The following is a 19,808-nucleotide window of genomic DNA, read 5'->3' as shown; positions in this document are numbered from 1 at the left end:
AGTCTCGAGGGTATTCCATGTAAAGATTAGCAAGGACAGGAGAGAGAGGAGAGCCCATAGCGACACCGAACGTTTGAGAATAATATTTCCCTTGGAAGGAAAAGGAGTTAGAGTCCACACAGAGGCGGATCAGATCAAGAAAGACATCAGTGGGGATAGGGAGATGAAGAAACCCTTCATGGGCCTTCTCTCTAAGGAAATCAAGGACATCATCAAGAGGGACATTGGTGAAGAGGGACTCAACGTCAAGACTAAGCATCTTACAGGTTGGGAGAGAGCGAACCCGTTCAATGAAGTCTTGAGAGTGACGGAGGTGGGCAGGAGAAAAAGTACCAAGAAAGGGAGTGAGGGTTTTGACCAGCCAAAAAGCAAGAGAATAAGAGACAGAACCTCTAGAGGATATGATAGGACGAAGAGGAATATCAGGTTTATGAGTTTTGGGAAGGCCATAGAAATAGGGAAGAGAGGGACAGATGACACGAAACCGTTGAACAAGGTCAAAGTCAGGAGGACAGAGGTCGGAGAGAGTCCTTAGTTTTTTGTTGAAGTTCTCTTGATGCGATCAAGAGGGTTGGAAACGAGAGGAGTGTAGGTGCGTGAGTCAGAGAGCAAGACATCAGCTTTACGGAGGTAATCCTCGCGATCAAGGATAACTACCGAATTACCTTTGTCAGAAGATAGTATGACAATGTTAGTGTTGGATTTAAGAGAAGAAAGGGCAAGTTGGTAACGGCGTGGAAGGTGGTGATTCTTGGAAAACAGACTAACAAGAGCAGGAAGGAGAGCACCACGAAAAGTGGACAAGTCAGGAAGATTACAGAAGCGAGATTGACGAAAGGAATCAAAAGAGCTAATCAGGGAAATACCAGCGCGAGGAGTAGGCGAAGTGGCAAAGGAAAGACCAAAACCAAGAAGTTCAAGCTTATATTGAGAGAGTGAGACAGAAGACAGATTAGTAACACAGTCAGTGAGGGAGAATTTAGACCAAGGGCTAGCTGAGATGAGATGTTGAAGTTTATTTTGTAGTTTGGAAGAATGAATTTGTGCATTCAGGCAAGCAGTGTCAAAGGCAATGGTAGAGAGAAGGTTACAGAGATCCTGTGGTAGAGCCGCAAAGAGAGCACGTTGACGTTGACGGAAAGTAAAGAAGGCATCTTCAACCTGTGATTTAGTAGAAAGAATGAGCTGTTGAAGCAGGAGATGGGCATGATCAGGAAAGGGAGTGCCCAGTGGGTTGGTTTTCAGGAAGTGGGAGAAGGAAGGGGGCAGAACTTGTTCAGCAAGACAGTCACGTAGGAAGCGAAGCTGATTCTTACGACGCCTGGTAGCAATAAGAATCAGCTTCACTGACTTTCACCTTGTTCAATGGTTTCGTGTCATCTGTCCCTCTCTTCCCTATTTCTATGGCCTTCCCAAAACTCATAAACCTGATATTCCTCTTCGTCCTATCATATCCTCTAGAGGTTCTGTCTCTTATTCTCTTGCTTCTTGGCTGGCCAAAACCCTCACTCCCTTTCTTGGTACTTTTTCTCCTGCCCATCTCCGTCACTCTCAAGGCTTCATTGAACGGGTTCGCTCTCTCCCAACCTGTAAGATGCTTAGTCTTGACGTTGAGTCCCTCTTCACCAATGTCCCTCTTGATGATGTCCTTGATTTCCTTAGAGAGAAGGCCCATGAAGGGTTTCTTCATCTCCCTATCCCCACTGATGTCTTTCTTGATCTGATCTGCCTCTGTGTGGACTCTAACTCCTTTTCCTTCCAAGGGAAATATTATTCTCAAACCTTCGGTGTCGCTATGGGCTCTCCTCTCTCTTCTGTCCTTGCTAATCTTTACATGGAATACTTCGAGACTGTTCTTCTTCCTACCCTCGATGTGCAACCTTCACTCTGGCTCCGCTATGTGGATGACATCTTTGCTCTGTGGCCTCATGACTCCAGTCTCTTCCAACCTTTTCTTGAAGCTCTTAATAATCTTGCCCCTTCCATTAAGTTTAAAGCTGAATGGGAATCTAATTCCTTGCTTCCTTTCCTTGATGTCCATGTCCACCGCTCAGATACAGGTTTTTCCTTTTCCGTTTACCGTAAACCTATGCACAGTGGCATGTACATTCACTACTTTTCCTATCATGCTTCCCCTGTCAAGAAAAGTGTTCTTATCTCCCTCTTTCTCCGTGCCCTCCGCATCTGTGATCCTCAGTTCCTTCCAGCAGAAATTTCCACTCTTCATAATTCGTTCTCCCGTCTTGGCTACCCTTCCCATTTCATAGACTCTGCCCTCTCACGTGCTAAACGCAATTTCTTCTCTCCCAAACTCTCTACTCATGGGAACTCTTCTATCCTCTGCCTTCCCTACATTTCCGGTCTTTCTAATTTCAACAATTCTCTCCGTCCCTTAGACATCAAGCTTACCTTCCGCCAGACTAACACTCTTCGCACTAATCTCGTTCATACCTCTCCTCCCTCTACAGATGTTCCTGGTGTCTACTCTATTTCTTGCTCCTCCTGTCCTCTTCAATACTTCGGAGAAACTGGTCGATCTCTTTCTGACAGACTTAGGGAGCACAAAAATAGTGTTAGGCTTGCCGACACTAACAATGCTCTTTTCTGTCACGTCAGAGATCATAGCCATCCTATTGACTGGTCTTCTGCTAAAACTGTCTTCCCTACTTCCAACTCGAACAGTCGCCGTCTAGTTGAATCCTCTCTAATACACAACTTTCCTTGTATGCACCTTAGCCCTGGCTTCGTCTCTGTAGATGCCTTCCTCTCCCACTACATTGTAAAATGCTCCAAACTTCAGAACACCCGTGACTTAACCTGTATCCTCATTTTTTCTTTCTTTTTCTTCTTCCTCTTCCCCTTTCCTCTTTCCTTTTCTCCTCTGGGTTGTCTTTCTCTCTCCTGTCTCGTGTTTCTGTTCCTTCTTCATTTTTTTTATTTTACCACTTCCCCTTTCACGCACTTCTGTGCGCTTGCTCTCCCTCTGTGGGCATCTAGCTCTCTTGCAGTGCTCCCCTTCCTTTGTTTTCGTTTTTGACTGGCTCGTCATCCTTATTTCCCACTTCTACCACTACCACTACTACTACCTCTTCTTCTTCTACTACTACTACAACTACTGATGAAATTAAGACACATGTGCGGCATCTGGTTGTCTTTGTTGTGGACGTTTCGCCATCCAGTGGCTGGCTGGATGGCGAAACGTCTACGATGGGGATGCCTAGGTGTTGTGCATGTGTCTTAATTTCATCTTGTCGGTATTATATACAATTCTTGTACTTCTACTACTACTTCCACCTCTTCCTGCCTATATATAGCCGTCCTGCTCCACCTCTGTTAGTGTGACTTTGTCAATGGTCCAAGTCGGACCGAAACGTCGTCGTAAGCTTCTCTCTTTTATGTGCGGGTTATTTGTGTATCGTTCCAGTCACGGTATTGTGCCTTTTTGTTATTTAGTAAGAGTTAATGTTATGCAAGATGATTATGAAGAGTGGGGGCGTGTGTTGTCTGGCACTAGATTAGGTAATCGTTCGTGCAGTCGCTTTTAGTTATTACTGGTTATAGATGATTTGCTGTAGAAGATTCCCATGCACAAATACCAGAGATGAAATGAGGATAGATTAAAAAGTAGTACAGAGTAAGAGTGCTGTTTGAGAAGATGCCTGTTCTGGAGACCTTGATTATGGGCTGGATGTAGAAGCTCAATTCCTGAATATGTAGGTCTTGTGGAAAGATGGTGGAAGAGGGTATGTTTGGGAGAGGGGTGGTGGAGAGTGTGAGAGGGAAGGTGGTGCGCATCGATTGAGATAATGTGGTGAGAGAAGTGGGTGGAGAGAGTGAAGGTGCGAAATGTGAAAAGGAAGGTGGAGTGAGAGAAGGGAGGGGCACTGGGATTCGAGAGGGGGGGGGGAACAAAGGAGGGCTGAGGATACAGAACATAAGAAAGAACTGTTAAAATGGTATAAAATACCGACAGGTTGTTAGGTAAGACACATATGCAACAGTTAGGTATCTTTATTACGAAACGTTTCGCCTACACAGTAGGCTTCTTCAGTCGAGTACAGAAAAGTTGATAGAAGCAGAAGAGACTTGAAGACGATGTAATCAGTCCATCACCCAACATCTGCGTTCTACTAGTGACCTACGTCTCACCTCCTGGCGCTATATAAGGCTCCATCCTGTCACTTCAACTTCATATTGTTTCAGACTTCGGAACAATGCTCTTCTCCAGACTGAGGGACTGACCACCTCAAAACTTTAAGGGTGATGGACTGATTACATCGTCTTCAAGTCTCTTCTGCTTCTATCAACTTTTCTGTACTCGACTGAAGAAGCCTACTGTGTAGGCGAAACGTTTCGTAATAAAGATACCTAACTGTTGCATATGTGTCTTACCTAACAACATAAGAAAGAACACTGCAGCAGGCCTACTGGCCCATACGAGGCAGGTCCAAGTCTCCTACCGGCTTAAGCCAATGCCCCAACCTAGTCAGGTCAGGTCACATTCACTTAAGGAAGGAACACGGCAACTGACCTAGTAGCACAAGCTAATCAGGTCCAACTCACACCCACTCATGTATTTATCTAACCTATTTTTAAAACTACACAACGTTTTAGCCTCAATAACTGTACTTGGGAGTTTGTTCCACTCATCCACAACTCTATTACCAAACCAGTGCTTTCCTATATCCTTCCTGAATCTGAATTTTTCCAACTTAAAACCATTGCTACGAGTCCTGTCTAGGTTAGATATTTTCAGCACGTTATTTACATCCCCTTTAATTATTCCTGTCTTCCATTTATACACCTCAATCATATCCCCCCTAATTCTACGCCTTTCTAGAGAGTGCAGATTCAGGGTCCTCAGTCTATCCTCATAGGGAAGATTTCTGATACATGAAATGCTTGGAAGAGGGGGAGCGAGGGAGGGAATAGGGAAAAGCCAGGGAGAGTTGGGGATAGGGAAGAGCGGAAGTGGGTTGGGGATAGGGAAGTGCGAGGGGGGATTGGAAGAGGGGGGGAGCCAGGACGGGAGGGGGGATAAGGCAGGGAGAGGAGTGTAACTCCGCACAAGGAAGCTATGCGTGTGTTAGCCTGGTTCCCGGAGACAAGTGTGCCGTGAAGGCCACTACCCCGGGAACTTGGATATCGCTGTTTATGTATTTTAGTGGCGATTACCTCCCCAGACTGTTAATAAACGGCCGGCCTTCGCCCCTGTCGAGGACGCTACCCCCAAGGAGACATTTACTGCTGCACATAACTGCCATGGTCCTCTCTAAACCTTCAAGCAGAAGCACAATGCTTGTGGAGCCAATTGTGTTAAATAAAAAAGGAGTGACCAGCACAATTCAAACAGCCGGTTCGAACCCCAACAATAACATTAAGCTGTTCCAGACACTTGATAATATGAAACTTGTTATCAAGGTTGTAAGAGGAAGAAAAAGATAAGATTCGAATACGGGATGCGGGAGATAAGGTACAAGGGATGCTGTGGCGGCAGGTAAGGAAGCTACCCGACCATGATGGTTTCCCTTCTAAGGAGGCTCCTACCTACCTTGACGTTAGTGAGGGGTTCTTGATCCAAGGAACTTTACCTGTGCTCCCCTTCGATAATCCAAATCCGATTATCTCTCACTCTCAAGGCGTTGAAAGACCGCTACGGGTTTAGCGCTTCCCGTAATAATCCATGTGTGAAGTAACTCCAGCCAACACTATTCCTCAGTACTGAATAACAGTGAATGAGTGTGCGTATTTGGGTGTAGTTACGGGAACTAGGGTGCAGCTCCTGGTCTACGAGAATACAGGGCTGTTAAACATACTTGTACGACACTTAAGGGGTATTAAAAAAAAAGTTTCACCTGCTAGTGGTTTTATTAATCCTATGATTGACAGCTCCTAGTGGGCAAAACGTTTCCTTTATTAAATGTCCTTAGTCTGGCACACGTGTCTTTACCCATAAGTGTGTCGGTAATGATATACCTAGCACTTGAACTACAGAAGAATATTTATCAGGTGAGATTATTATAATAGCCCCGGTGACACCCCGCCCTCACCCACCCACCACAAGGCGGTCCAGGGGGTGGGGAGGAGGGGTGTTGAGGGCCCTACTCGCCCCGTCCTAAATTCTCACGTTGCTATATTAACTACGCACAATATATCATTCGTTCTCACATGTCCAAGTCAGAAGCATACGCTGCTTGCTTCACTCTCTTTCTTTATTACACATACTACTACAACACACACACACACACACACACATTGGCCAGGAGCTATGAATCGACCCCTGCAACCACAATTAGGTGAGTAAACACATCCTATTGCGAAATTAATATTGTGCCTTAGGCATTTATCTTTATACTTAATTTTTTTTAACGCCTTATAGTTTATAACGTCATATGCATGCTATAATAATAATAATACTAATAATAATAATAATAATAATAATAATAATAATAATAATAATAATAATTAGTAATATCTTTATTTACAAGTACAAGATATACAGGTCTAGTTGGCATCAATGACATACTACTATATAGAAAGCCCCTTGTCATGCAGAATATTTCGGGCAAATTAGGTCAGTTCTGTCCCAGGATGCGACCCACACCAGTTGACTAACACCCAGGTACCCATTTTACTGATGGGTGAACATAGACAACCGGTGTAAGGAAACACGTCCAATGTTTCCACCCCTTCGCCGGGAATCGAACCCGGACCCTCACCGTGTGAAGCGAGAGCTTTTGCCACCAAGCCACGGAGCACCGTGGCCTGGTGGTTCATGGATTCACTATTCGCTTTCAATGGTTACAATACGGACAGAATAAAAAATATGCGAGTAACAATAACTGTATTTATTAACAAACCATATTTAAGTGTAACTGTAAACGTACGTACGTGTGTGTGTACTCGCCTATTTGTACTCACCTATTTGTGGTTGCAGGGGTCGATTCATAGCTCCTGGCCCCGCCTCTTCGTGTGTGTGTGTGTGTGTGTGTGTGTGTGTGTGTGTGTGTGTGTGTGTGTGTGTGTGTGTGTGTGTGTGTGTGTGTGTGTGTGTGTGTGTGTGTTCGTTCTACCAGCATGAGTGTATCAGTGACACTTCTACCAGCATTAGTATAAAACTGTAAATAACCAGAAACTTCCAGCTGGAACAAACTACATTTAAGTAAGTTTATTCAGGTATCCACAAATACAGTTACACAGATCATCATACATAGCAGCGAAAGGCTATTTACCTCCCTCGAGTCCCTGCCCTCTAAAGGTTAGTTATACACTGGTCAATTATGACATGCGTGACATAAACCAGGGCCAACAAAGTGCCTGGTGACCTGTGTGGTAAACACCAGGTCACAGTCGACGCGTGACGCACTTCAATTGAAAAGTGGAAAGGCCAGGAGCGGAGAGTTGACCCAAGCAACCACAGCTTGGCAAGCACATGGGAATTTTAAAACAATGTACATGTGAGAGATGAGCACCTAAGGACCATGCACCAACTAAGTTCAAATGAGGCACACGAGGCCATGAAGACCTGGCATGTTATGTGTGACACCTGAAGTAACCCAAGACCAATTATCACTTACACATGCATCACATAAGAACTTGAAGGCCATATTATCAAGTTTAACCATGACCTGATCCTGAAGAATATGGGACCCAAAAGCAACACATCATAACGCCCCGCGCGAAGAACCCAATCCAAGTACATGTATATAAGAAACCTAACAAGGAATGGCAATGAAAAAACTTTTGGAGCCAGCACTTCAAAGATCCCATAACGACGCGGAGCGATTACCGGGCACTCAACTAGGTCTCTGCTTTTCTTCAGGATACATGCAATTTACTAGAGGTTTCTTTTACCAATAACTTGGACTCAGTCTATTCCAGATGAATGTTGACAAGCGGTGATCACCAAGGGATAATTATCAGGCCTTAGGCCAATCCTAGACCTGCTTATCATGGAATTGGAAAAAAAAAATAAAGAAAATGCAATGTGTCTTTTTCCACGCACTTACCTGTACATATAGCAAAGCATTTTAACTGCCTTTCATGAACCAGACCTACTGTGGTATTCTATGTTCTCGTGAATGACCAGCCTGAGGGAATATTCCTTCACGTTAGAGCTCGTAGATGACAAAAGGGATGAAAACAAATGATTACAAGTAACGTTTCTCCTGTACTAGCGAAAACGTTTAGTTTCCTTTAAACCTGTAATTTGTGACTATTAGCTACATTCAAACTGTTGATACATGCATCAATAATTTGTTGTTTTAAGAATGATCAAGCAACTGTCTGTTAAGTTCTGTCCTAGTAAGTACAAAGAACGATGTGAATTTGCGAGAGAAGCCTGAAGATAAATTACAAACTAAACACTACAACTCCAAGAGTCAGATACAGAGAAATACCTGAGGGAAGTCATGCCAAAGTTATCTCTTGAAGCCCACACAAAAATCGCATGACAGGTTTAGCAAATTTAAGCACATTTTTAGAAGCCTGAATAAGGAAGCATTCGGGACACTACATTATATATATATATATATATATATATATATATATATATATATATATATATATATATATATATATATATATATATATATATATAACACGTCGGCCGTTTCCCACCGAGGCAAAGGTGACCCAAAAAGAAAAACTTTCATCATTCAACACCTTATGTACCTAGCCTCTGAGAGAATATTTTCCTAACAGACAAATTTTTACGTAAACAAATGCTAACACAACCACTGCTTTGAAAAAAAAATCTGGGAAAGTTTAGAGTTTTCCACCAAGGAAAACTAAACTTTCTTACAGCATACGAGGGAAGAATGAAAAGGAGCTAACACCAAACAATGTTTGATAAGTAGGGAGGGGATGATGGGGTTCCATGGATTATTACTGGATCATGAGGTCTGAACCTCTGGTAAGGCAGCTAGGTAGCAAGTGATGGTAAATGTGTTTCTTCCCCGGGTCACCCAACTTTGATGGTAAACAGCAGGATCTTGGGCACCTCCCTTGAGGAGCACAAATATATAACACTCAAAGACGATGACAAAGTGAACATATACTCTTTGATGTAGGAAGAACCAGAACAAAATTAATTTTAAATCATGAACAAAAAACTAAACCCGTTGGGGTCGTACAGCGTTGGAATTTTAAGGAATGAGGAAATATCCTCGCCATCTGAACTCAAGAATATGTTAGGCTCTTCGTTCATTTATTATGTTTTTGGGATAGTAATCATCTAAGCAAAAGCTAAGGAATCCCATCTACAATGTAAAAGGGATCAAATGTAGAGTGGAACCTGGACGAGAGATCACGGATGAAAGTTAAAATTCAACATGAACCACAGTAACGTTAGTTATTTTTTTAGCGTAAAGGTAAACTAGAGTACCTATGACATACCTGTGACTGGTTAAGAGAGTTTTACTCCGCGGCCCAGCCTGAGAACAAGCTCTCTGGTGGCTAAGTCAGGCTGTTACTGCTTGAAAACCCACAATCACAACCCGATTGATTTCAGTGGGGGTAATGAAGGTAGACAACATTTAAAAGTAGATACGATAAAGGCCAAGAGGTTAGAAATGAAAACAGACCAATTGATTGAAGGTCGAGGCGCGATGAACGGGAGCTGAAGCTCAACTCTCGCAAACGCAGATATGGTATGTGAGTATAATAAGGAGACCATACTGACGACTTTACTCACCAAGAGTCTACACCCAATAAAAAGTATTGTGGTCAATGTTTGACGTTGGCAGAGCACATTTTTTTTATCACACTATATACACACTAATCAGTCAACAACATTATCTATACACACACTTGTATCTATCACTGAGGCTTTGTTGTCATCTACAGCCACAGGTGCGGGCCACGTCCATGTTAGCTGCAGCAGCCCATGTCAATAATCCACGAGAGTGAAGCTCTTTCCACTGATGTAGTGGGGAAGGGTAGGCTGAGGATGGGAAGAGGAGCAGGAGAGAGAAGACACACACTAGCAGGCGTCACCAAGGCTGCCCAACGACTACTGCGGCAGCATCTCTACACACACCGCCATGGCCACCCTCATCCCTACTCTAAGACAGCCTTCTGAACCCATATTGCCGCGCGGTTACCTTGCGCATCATATTGATTTTCTTTCTTCATAACTGTCAGTTTAAATCTTAGAATTTAATTTTCCACTGATAAGCAGAATATGGGAGATAAGAGTTAGTCAGGTGTAGCCAGGGAAACCCAACAGGAGAGGTCTAAACTGGTGGTTGACGTCATGTATGCTCCACACTGGCAACGCGTTGCCATTGCTCGCCCGCCCTACAACTGTCTCGCTAAACATTACCAAAACATCTCTGCCTCTGCCACGGACTCCCGCACCACGCCGATGACCTTAGGAGAGAGCCAGGGAGAGAGGGAGGGAGTGGCAGATAGGTAGGGGGAGGTGTGTCTGTATTCGCCGATTTGTGTTTGAGAGGGTCGAAACTTAGCTCTTGGACCCCGCCTCCTAGGCTACTTTAATTGGCATTACTGATTTCTGGCCTCTTGGGCCTCATCATATGTATGAACGAAGTTCTGTATTGAGTTTGCCTAGACTACTCTTTTGTTCTTTGCACGAGTATGTACACATTATATACAATTATATACACAAGTATATACACAATTCAAGACAAATAATAAACGACTGTCAATGAATAAATAGAAGAATGGACGGGGACTCGAAACGTGGTCTACCTACCTATCTGGAGGGCATTCCGGGGATCAACGCCCCCGGGGCCCGGTCCATGACCAGGCCTCCTGATCAACGAGGCTGTTAGTGCTGGCCGCACGTAGTCCAACGTATGAACCACAGCCCAGCTGATCTGGCACCGACTTTAGGTATCTGTCCAGCTCCCTCTTGAAGACAACCAGGGATCTATTGGTAATTCCCCTTATGGCTGGTGGGAGGCTGTTGAATAGTCTTGGGCCCCGGACACACTGTTTTTTCTTAGTGTACCAGTGGCGCCCCTACTTTTCACTGGGAGTACGTTGCATCGGCTGCCAAGTCTTTTGCTTTCGTAGTGAGTGATTTCTATGCGCAGATTAGGAACCAGCCCCCCCATAATCTTCCAGGTGTAGATTATGATATACCTCTCTCGCCAGCGCTCCAGTGAGTACAAGTGCTTCCAGGCGCTCCCAGTAGTTACAGTGTTTGATGGAACTTATACGTGCAGTAAAGGTTCTCTGTATATTTCTCTAGATCTGTAATTTCACCTGCCTTGAATGGGGATGTTAATGTACAGCAGTATTCCAGCCTAGAGAAAACAAGTGATTTAAAAAGGATCATCATTGGCTTGGAATATTTTGTCTTGAATGTTCTCATTATCCATCCTTGAAGGGGAGATCTTCGGACATTACCATTCCCAGATCCTTCACATTACTTTTCCGCTCTATTGTGTGATTAGAGTTTATAGTATACTCAGTCCTAGTTATTATTTCCTCCAGTTTTCCATAACGAAGTAGTTGGAATTTGTCTTCATTGAACATCATATTTTTCTCTGTTGCCCATTGGAAAACTTTGTTTATATCTTTTTGTAGAGTTGCCGTGTCCTCAATCGATGACACTCTCATGCAGATCCTTACATGCAACAAACCCAACCAACTGTTACCACTCAGTCGCCTAGCTTACATATGATGATTTTACAGCGAGCACTTCTGCAACTTGTTTGTTATCAGCGGTACCAACTGTGACCCGAGAAGCCCGAGAAGCTTTCGTGGAACATCTATTCTCGCATTCCTCAAGTCCACACAGTCCATAACCCAAAACAAGTCGTAATAAAAGGCTGTCAATGAATAAACAGATTGATGGACGGGGACTCAAACCGTGGTCTTTACATGTTGTAGGCCCAATGCTGTTACCATTCAGCCACCTTTGCTTTCACCATCCAACTATGTAGCCATAATCCATCTCGTCCATTTATTTACTTCACGCATTAATCAATCACCACTATTTTGTGTCCTCCAACTGTCTAACCTCCGTTTCACTCCCTCCACCAGGTGACCCGGTCACCATGTGAAGGAAGGAAGGAAGTAGTGAGGAAGGGATGGAGGAAGAGGTAGTGAGGGAAGGGGGCCACGGAGGGAGAGGATAGGGGTTCACAACACCCAGCTTTCTCATCTCACATGCATCCACACACTCCCAAGCCCACTTACATGCACCTATATACGCTCACAACCACCTACACATACCCAGGTCCACTTATACGCCTACGTCCATCTACATATGTCCACGTCCGACTACACAAGACATTGTCCACCTATAACCACCAACGTCCACCTACACAAGCCAACAGCCACCTATAAACGCTAATGTTCACCTACACATTCCCACGCCCACCTGGACACACCCACAACCACCTACACACGCCCAAGGCGTAAATTTATGATCGCTAGCAACCTTTGTAAACACACAAGTGTCAACAACAGCCCCCAAGATTTTGTCAGTCATACACTCTAGGTTAATGCGTCACCCTTTGCATGAACATGCAATTTTACGGCCAAAACATATCTTTGATATACAACCACTCTAACATCTGCTGTTTTGGAATTAATGCATCCTCAATTTCGTGCTTAGAAGCGCTGGCTAAGCGTATAAGTGGTGATTGCAACTTTCAAATTTCACAAATTTAAAATGTATTTGAATAAATATTTGAATTTTGTAATTCGTGATTTAATAATGGTACAGGACGGATAAAAAAAAAGAGTCGTCCAATTATAATTTGTAATTTGTGGGTTAGCTGTCAATGAAAAGGTATTTTAGTGGACAATAAATGCATAACCAGATGCGCATTTTTATATATCACTATTAATAAACATGTAGGTGAGTGTTTCAGTGGGGAACACGGTTATCAAAACGTTTAATTTACATACCCTGAAATATTTTTTTATTCTTCACTGACATGGCATTCACATCTATTATTCTGATAACCAGATCATAATTGCAAGAAAAACAGTCACTGGTCTGTTCCATAAAACTAGATTATTGAAGCGTGTTCAAGCTAAGAGTCTGACAAAGAGTTAGGGATGAATAATAATTTAGTTCCATTAGTTCATTGCCTTAAAAAAAACCATACCACGGGTGGGGACAGAACCCGCGATCAGAGTCTCAAAACTCCACACCGTTTTGAGACTGATCGCGGGTTCTATCCCCGCCCGTGGTATGATGTTTGCAATCGTGTCATTACGATTTCGTGAGTCATTCATTGCCTTGGGAGCAATACGAGTCGGATACATCGGTGTCATAATAATACCTAGCTATTATCAACGCTGACTGAGGTCTCCTAACAGATATTTACCGAGTGACTAGTGTGGTTCCAGAAAATATTAATGGATGATGTGTTCAACGTAGTTAGAAACCAAAAGATTGCAGATATAGTGAAAAGTCTACAAGCTCAGGATTTTGCATCATCAACCTGAAGCGAACAGATTGCTCTCAAACTGGCCACCAAGGTTGCAGCGAAAACAAGTATAGACATAGTTATATTTTCAAATTTAACGTCAGCCTTATTTAGTTTAGATTCCAGAAACATCGCTGGCTATATTGTAGAGGACTTAAGAAATGCAACAAGCAGAGAATTAGCAAAGTTTGTTCGGACCGCGCAGTCCATATAAACTTTACTAATACTTTAAAATTTTCTCGCATGTTACATTTTTTAAGTCCTCTACAATATCGCTAGTGATATTTCTGCAACTTACAAAAAAACTAAATAAGGCGGACATTAAGTTTGAAAGAATAACTTCGTCGGTACTTCTTTCCATTCTAACTTCGGTGACCAATTCCAGGGCAGTCAGTTTGCTTCGGGTTGATGATGCCAAATCCGTCTGACGTTAACATGCAAAGAATGAGAGAGCTGATGAATTGACAAAAAATGAGAGAGAGAGAAACCGAATTACAGGTTTGGAGAAACACCGCAGCAAGTTTTAAAGAAAAAAAAATCAGAATATAAAGATTTAATTTAATAAAATGGATACGTTAAGAAATAGTGAACTTATAGAACATCATTAAAGATCTGCGGTAAGAAATATGGAAAGAGAGAAGTGTAAACAGCGAAAAGCAAGAGGTCTTTAGTGTGTGTGTGTGTGTGTGTGTGTGTGTGTGTGTGTGTGTGTGTGTGTGTGTGTGTGTGTGTGTGTGTGTGTGTGTGTGTGTGTGTGTGTGTGTGACAGGATTGTGGAGCAATTTCTACAAAGGAAAAAGTACAACGTGGCAGGATGGTGTAGCAACGTCTAGATAAAAATGTAATGAGTGGAAGCATAGTACAAGAAACTACAGAGTAATAAGATATCAATTTTTTTTGAGACTGCATTCCATACTGTATTGTGTACATAAATTATATGCAGTAATTGTAAAATATGAAATGACATATTTCTTTCTAGTGATGTAACAATGCCCAGCGGGGTCTGACAAAGACCCATTGTGACCACTTTAATCCTGTTTTTTGCGCTACCTCTCACAGGATGAGCATGGGGTGCACAATAAACAAGCCGCTCAGGCGGCACAACTATAACTACAATGTAAAATGCTAAGTGTGTGTGTGAGGATGGTGCACCCAACACAGAGAGAAAACACTGAAAAATAGTTGTTAATGTGTCTTAATCATATGATGACTCGCTCAATACCTAGTTAAAAGAATCTTAAAAACTGCGTCAAGGTTTACCTAGTTGCGTTCCCGACTCAAGGTCACAAATTGTGTCCGTGGCAGAGCACTTGGCTCTTTCCCTCTGGTATGTAGCTGTGTACTGTGTGTGAGCAGCAGGATAAACACACTCCATTATAGCATCTAAGAACATAATAAACCACGATACGAAAACAAGGTATCACCATACCCCATAAACTCAGCCCCGTCTAGCTCAATGCACGCAAAAGGAACAGGTAAAGCGTAGAATAAATTTATAATGCAGTTAAATATTTAAGCATGATACACTAGCATTTAAGGCTTGAAGCATATCAGAAGAGGCATTATCTAGTTACTGTATGGAAAATAATTAATGTAATAAAATTGACAAATTCTCACATAATTAAAAAATAGTGCAAAACTTTTTTGGAGAACTATACACCAGCACTTAAGTTTGAAGCCGACCAGAAGATGCATTTCCGACAGAGTCCAGCAATATGAATTTATGTTACTAAATTTGCAAATTTACACCTACACATAAAATGCATCAGCCTTTTCATAAAATGCATCAGCCATTAAAGCTAACTGGATGAAGTGTTCTCAGGTTCTAAACGAAAACGTTGGAAGACGACCAAAAAAACACTACCGGGTGTGTGACGGCTCTGAGGAGTCATACGAAAATATATTTCAGGGCTCACTAGACTCTTGAAACTTTTAAATGCTATAAAAACTCAAGTTCTCAATATCTCTGTTTTCCTTTATCAGTTATAATCTATTTCAAATTCTCTACAATCCCAGCTTCCCGTGTGCTCAAGGTGGATGCAATTTCATGTGTTGCAACGTAAATGTGGTGTTTGTCCACACCTGTCACTGGAATGTTGTGCAAGCTGGGTACAATGGTGGCAACCACAGCTACGTCTGTTGTAAGGACCATGATGTACTGCTGCCTGCAAGTGTGTGGCAGCTTCATCGGGTGTCTCTCTATGCCTCTGTTCTTACTGCCAGGCGAATACAGTGCTTGTCTTTAAGGGCGCTGTATATCTTGTTGATTGAGGAGGAGGAACAGAAGGAAAAAACGGAGGGTTAATCTTCCAAGACACTGCAGGAGTAACTTTCCTCAAATCTCTGTTTTGTCTTCTGAGGATGATGCCTTTAGGTTTCTCTGAGCATGTCCTTTGATTAGCTTTAAGGGCAGAATGGGCAGGTACGTGACTTGTCAACTCATTCTAACGCCATGCACGATATGCGTGCTATTTTCAATTTTGCCTTAGTTCTCTGATGCACCACGCTGCATGACGGCCGCACCACAAAACTTCTGATACGGAATGGTTTACAGGAACTTGTCAAGTTCCATCCTAAAGACAATTCGGGGGCCGTTTGGTGCTTCCAATCTACAGCGTGTATAATTATATTAGAGGTTAATATTTACAGGTATTAAATTTTGTTCTTGCATCTAGAAAAGATTTGTCAACAATATACAACATGTGCTGGTCTGGGGGGCCTAAACATACAAGAATTAATTTGTATATTTGTACAGCTTGCTTCACACAGAGTTAGAACACAAAACCGACAGTCATGGTTAACAATTAGCACCTCCAACCTTAATTGGTGCTACAACGTAAGCAAATGTTTAATGAAAAAAATAGCTTGTGCAACGTTATCATACTTTTTCACATTTTTTCATATTTTTATGTAGCACAATTTCACTATCAAATGTTGACAGAATATTTGACAAATTCAAAGAGAAAGAATTACTGTATACATTGGTCACACTCGTGACCATCAGGCGGCACTACTGATTGAGTTCAACATAAAAATATGAATCATTGTATACGTGTGCCAAGTTTGATTAATCTAGTCACTCCATCATACACTGTGCACCAACACTTGTGCAATTCTCCTCATATTACTGACTCTTCTATACGGTTGTTACAGTTCTCTCACCAACCTTTTACACTTGGCTCGTCCATCTCGTATCTGCGTGTGCAGGCGCGCACTCCACGAGTCTGTCAAATACACTTCTTCCACGAGATAACTTGATGGTGGTGAAGGACTACTGGTACAATAAACTGATGCTATCCTGTACGTTCTTGGATAAAAAATGATTTCCCAATCTCGGGTACTATATGACCCCCATGGGTTCAACGCTTCTCCGTAAAGATAATTCAAAATACACTCGTGACATGAGAATGGGTAATACAGAGAAGTATAATAATCTATGTGATACGTCAAGGTATCTTACAAATGAAGAAAACATACTCGACACGTTAAACAAATCTCCTAAACTTGCTTTCATCAGATATGACATGAATTGTAGATATATATTCGCATATACTCTTGTTAACCCCCATTTTTTTTATGGGGGAGGAGTGCAACGGACAAGTGTTGTAATAGCAGCAGCAGCAATACACAAGAGGCATTATTGAGCTCCCCAGCGCTCGGGCCTCGACCCAAAGCTGGGGTGTGGCTCGAAAAGGATCCTGTAGTGCTTGCTGCCTTTCCACCTCCTGACAAAGTCTGCTGCTATACAGCGGCTACACCCTTCGAGCCCAGTGTGGGCGGGGTTTGTGGCAGCCCAAGGCACTTAGCTTCTCCCTCCGAGCCCCGTGGAGGCGGGGAATGGGACTAGGCCTTGGGACAGTTGGTCCCAGAAGACAAGGAGGTAATTGTACCTCCTCCCATGGCAGACATTGGTCTGAGACACTCCCTCGACAGTGAGCCAAGGCCGGGCCACCTCTTGGAAAAGGCCCGGGCCGGGCGATTACACCGGCGATTGTAGAAACCTTTTGGGGCACAGTGTAACCAAATGCTCTTGCGTTACTGGATATGGGGGTGCACCATACACTAGCCGCTTCGGCAGTAAAACCTCGTGCAAGTGGCATTTTTAATTTGAGAATTAGGTGTGCATCTACCCAATGTTACATTACCAGCCTATATCATTACTCGACTGTTGAGGGTAACATCCTGCAGAAAAAAAAGTGTTACTAAGATGTGTGAGAAACTCTACGTCTTGTTGCAAGTTACGTTATGGGCAAATATGGCAGAATGGTAGCAAAACAATCTGCTGGAAGTATTCAAGTGTTGGGCAAAGAATATTAAAAAATGTGTGTATCTAATAACAATTAAAAGACTTTACAACTCTTCTCGGCAGACTCCATGTTAGTACATTTACACCTGCATAGCCGTGCCGACCAACACCCACACAAGAAGCAGAGCCTGGAGGCACCTAACTGCCAGTAAGGTTGACTCTCTGGCGGATTGGTGCAGCACTTTCGCACATGCAAGCACGGTAACTACCCCAGCAAGGCGTGGGTGTTGGCACTTTGCATACACGGCTGGCGACACCTGCGCCTCCATACTCCATAACTACCTTTATACTCCCTTACTAACTGACCAGCACCTAACCTGCACACGAACACAGGTAATCAGAGCGAGCGCGCGAGTAAATTTCAAATTTCTCAAAGTATTTTCCAGGGAAGAGATTGCTTGTTTCCCCTCCCCCTCTACCCCCCTTTCTTCCCCTCACCTGCGGCCAGGTTTAAAGGGGGGAGGCGTCGCCCACACAACACTTTACAAGGGTGTCTTGGCAGGAGGGGGGGGGGATCACAAATACCTGCCCAAATCCAGGTGAGTGGGCGGGGGAGAGTGATGCTCTTTGGAAGCTCCTCGTTGGTGCTCATTCAATGTTGCCGCTCCCCTCCCCCCCTACACACCACGTATCTCTTGGCCAGAGAACAGTTTTTCACCATTAAAGCCTCTGATCCATATGCCCGCTATTCCAGGTATATTCCTTTTCCATTATAGCTGATTATTACGCTTTGGTCACATTTGTCAACAGTTTTGCAAGTTTATGAATAGTACATCAATATTCTGCTTGTCTTCCAGTGCGTCCAAAAATAATGTAGTAATGGTGAAGGAGACATGAGCGAACTGCTCTAAATCCATGTTGTCTTGTGTCATTTGTATGTTGTGATTCCATGTGTTTAAATAATCTTACTACTAGACACTGTTCAAAGATATTGATAATGTGGCCGTAATGTTACCGTCACAGCTGCAAGATTAGCGATAAATTGGAAAACATGAAGTTTCCAAAAAGATAAAGAAAGCCAATTATAATACTCGACAAAGGTACTTTTAGGACAGGATTATTGCTATACACCAGATCATGAAAATGTTCAGAAAACCTTCACTGCCCACATCTATTCAAATACCTAAATTGCTGGCATGCGCAATATCCCTCAAACTGTGTTTCCTGGAGGGAAAGCGAGAAAGATGGATCGTAACTGACATCTGGAAAATACAAGAGAATGAGTTCTACTTTACTGGGCATGCCAGTGAACAAAGGGATCAATGGTTTCCAACAGCTTTTAAATATAAGATGAATGACATCTAACTGCATTCAAGATGGAACTTGACAGGTTCCTGCAAAGTTTTTCTGACCAGTTAAGTTGTGATGTCTGCACCCCGGGGAATTCTCGTCAGGTAGGTAGACACTGGTTAGGAAAACCCCGTCACCTGCCACCGCCCACAACCTACGCTCCAATTTACCACATACTCCACTACCTATAGCCACTTACCTACGCCAACCCACGCACTCCAACTAAGCACTCCACTCACTGCTGGGACCCACGCCAGTCCTTCCCACATTATTTACATGAAGTAGTAAACTTCTACGGATTATTCAAGGCTGATGATGTTTGCTACGTATCATAAAAATGTTTCGAGAGTTTTTCACTGCCTGACTGAGAGGGGGAAGAGGGAATATACCCACCTGGTTCGTTTTTTTGTAGTCATAAAGAGTTGCAAGGATAAGGGTAGGGAAGGATAGAGCAGTGAAAAGGATTGTGGACGCGCATACGATGAGATAAAAAATAAATAGGTGCACGACAACACGAGTTTATATATTTTTTTCATGGTGATGATTGGTTGTTCTCTCGTGGTTCATTGATGATGGTGTTCGTGGTGCTGATGATGATGCTGGTGTTGGTGGTGCTGTTGATGTTGGTGGTGTTTGTGGTGCTGTTGTTGTTGGTGGTGGTAGTGTTGGTGGTGGTAGTGTTGGTGGTGGTGTTGATGGTGATGGTGGTGATGGTGGTGATGGTGGTGGTGGTGGTGGTGGTGGTGTTGGTGGTGGTGTTGGTGGTGTTTGTGGTGCTGTTGTTGTTGTTGGTGGTG

The 19,808-nt window shown here is 43.2% G+C and overlaps 1 protein-coding gene across 13 annotated transcripts in view; it reads right to left on the bottom strand.

Moving 5' to 3' along the window:
• raw overlaps positions 1–19,808 on the bottom strand; it is a 318,621-nt gene that overhangs the window by 59,569 nt on the left and 239,244 nt on the right. The window contains exon 1 of one of the 13 annotated variants that reach the window (XM_070085152.1): positions 9,811–10,009. The exons of 10 other annotated variants lie outside the window; for them this stretch is intronic. In XM_070085152.1, the coding sequence (XP_069941253.1) occupies position 9,811 (1 nt within the window). In that variant the 5' untranslated portion in view covers positions 9,812–10,009. Of the gene's footprint in view, positions 1–9,396; positions 9,622–9,694; positions 10,010–19,808 lie in introns of those variants that run through there. 2 more of the 13 variants (XM_070085159.1, XM_070085173.1) reach the window with 2 other exon arrangements.

This window comes from Cherax quadricarinatus, chromosome 1 (assembly GCF_038502225.1).
Source record: "Cherax quadricarinatus isolate ZL_2023a chromosome 1, ASM3850222v1, whole genome shotgun sequence".
In the NCBI taxonomy this organism is placed as follows: Eukaryota; Metazoa; Arthropoda; class Malacostraca; order Decapoda; family Parastacidae; genus Cherax; species Cherax quadricarinatus.
The sequence above is the reverse complement of the archived record's forward strand: the minus strand, read 5'-3'. Positions and strand labels throughout refer to the sequence as shown.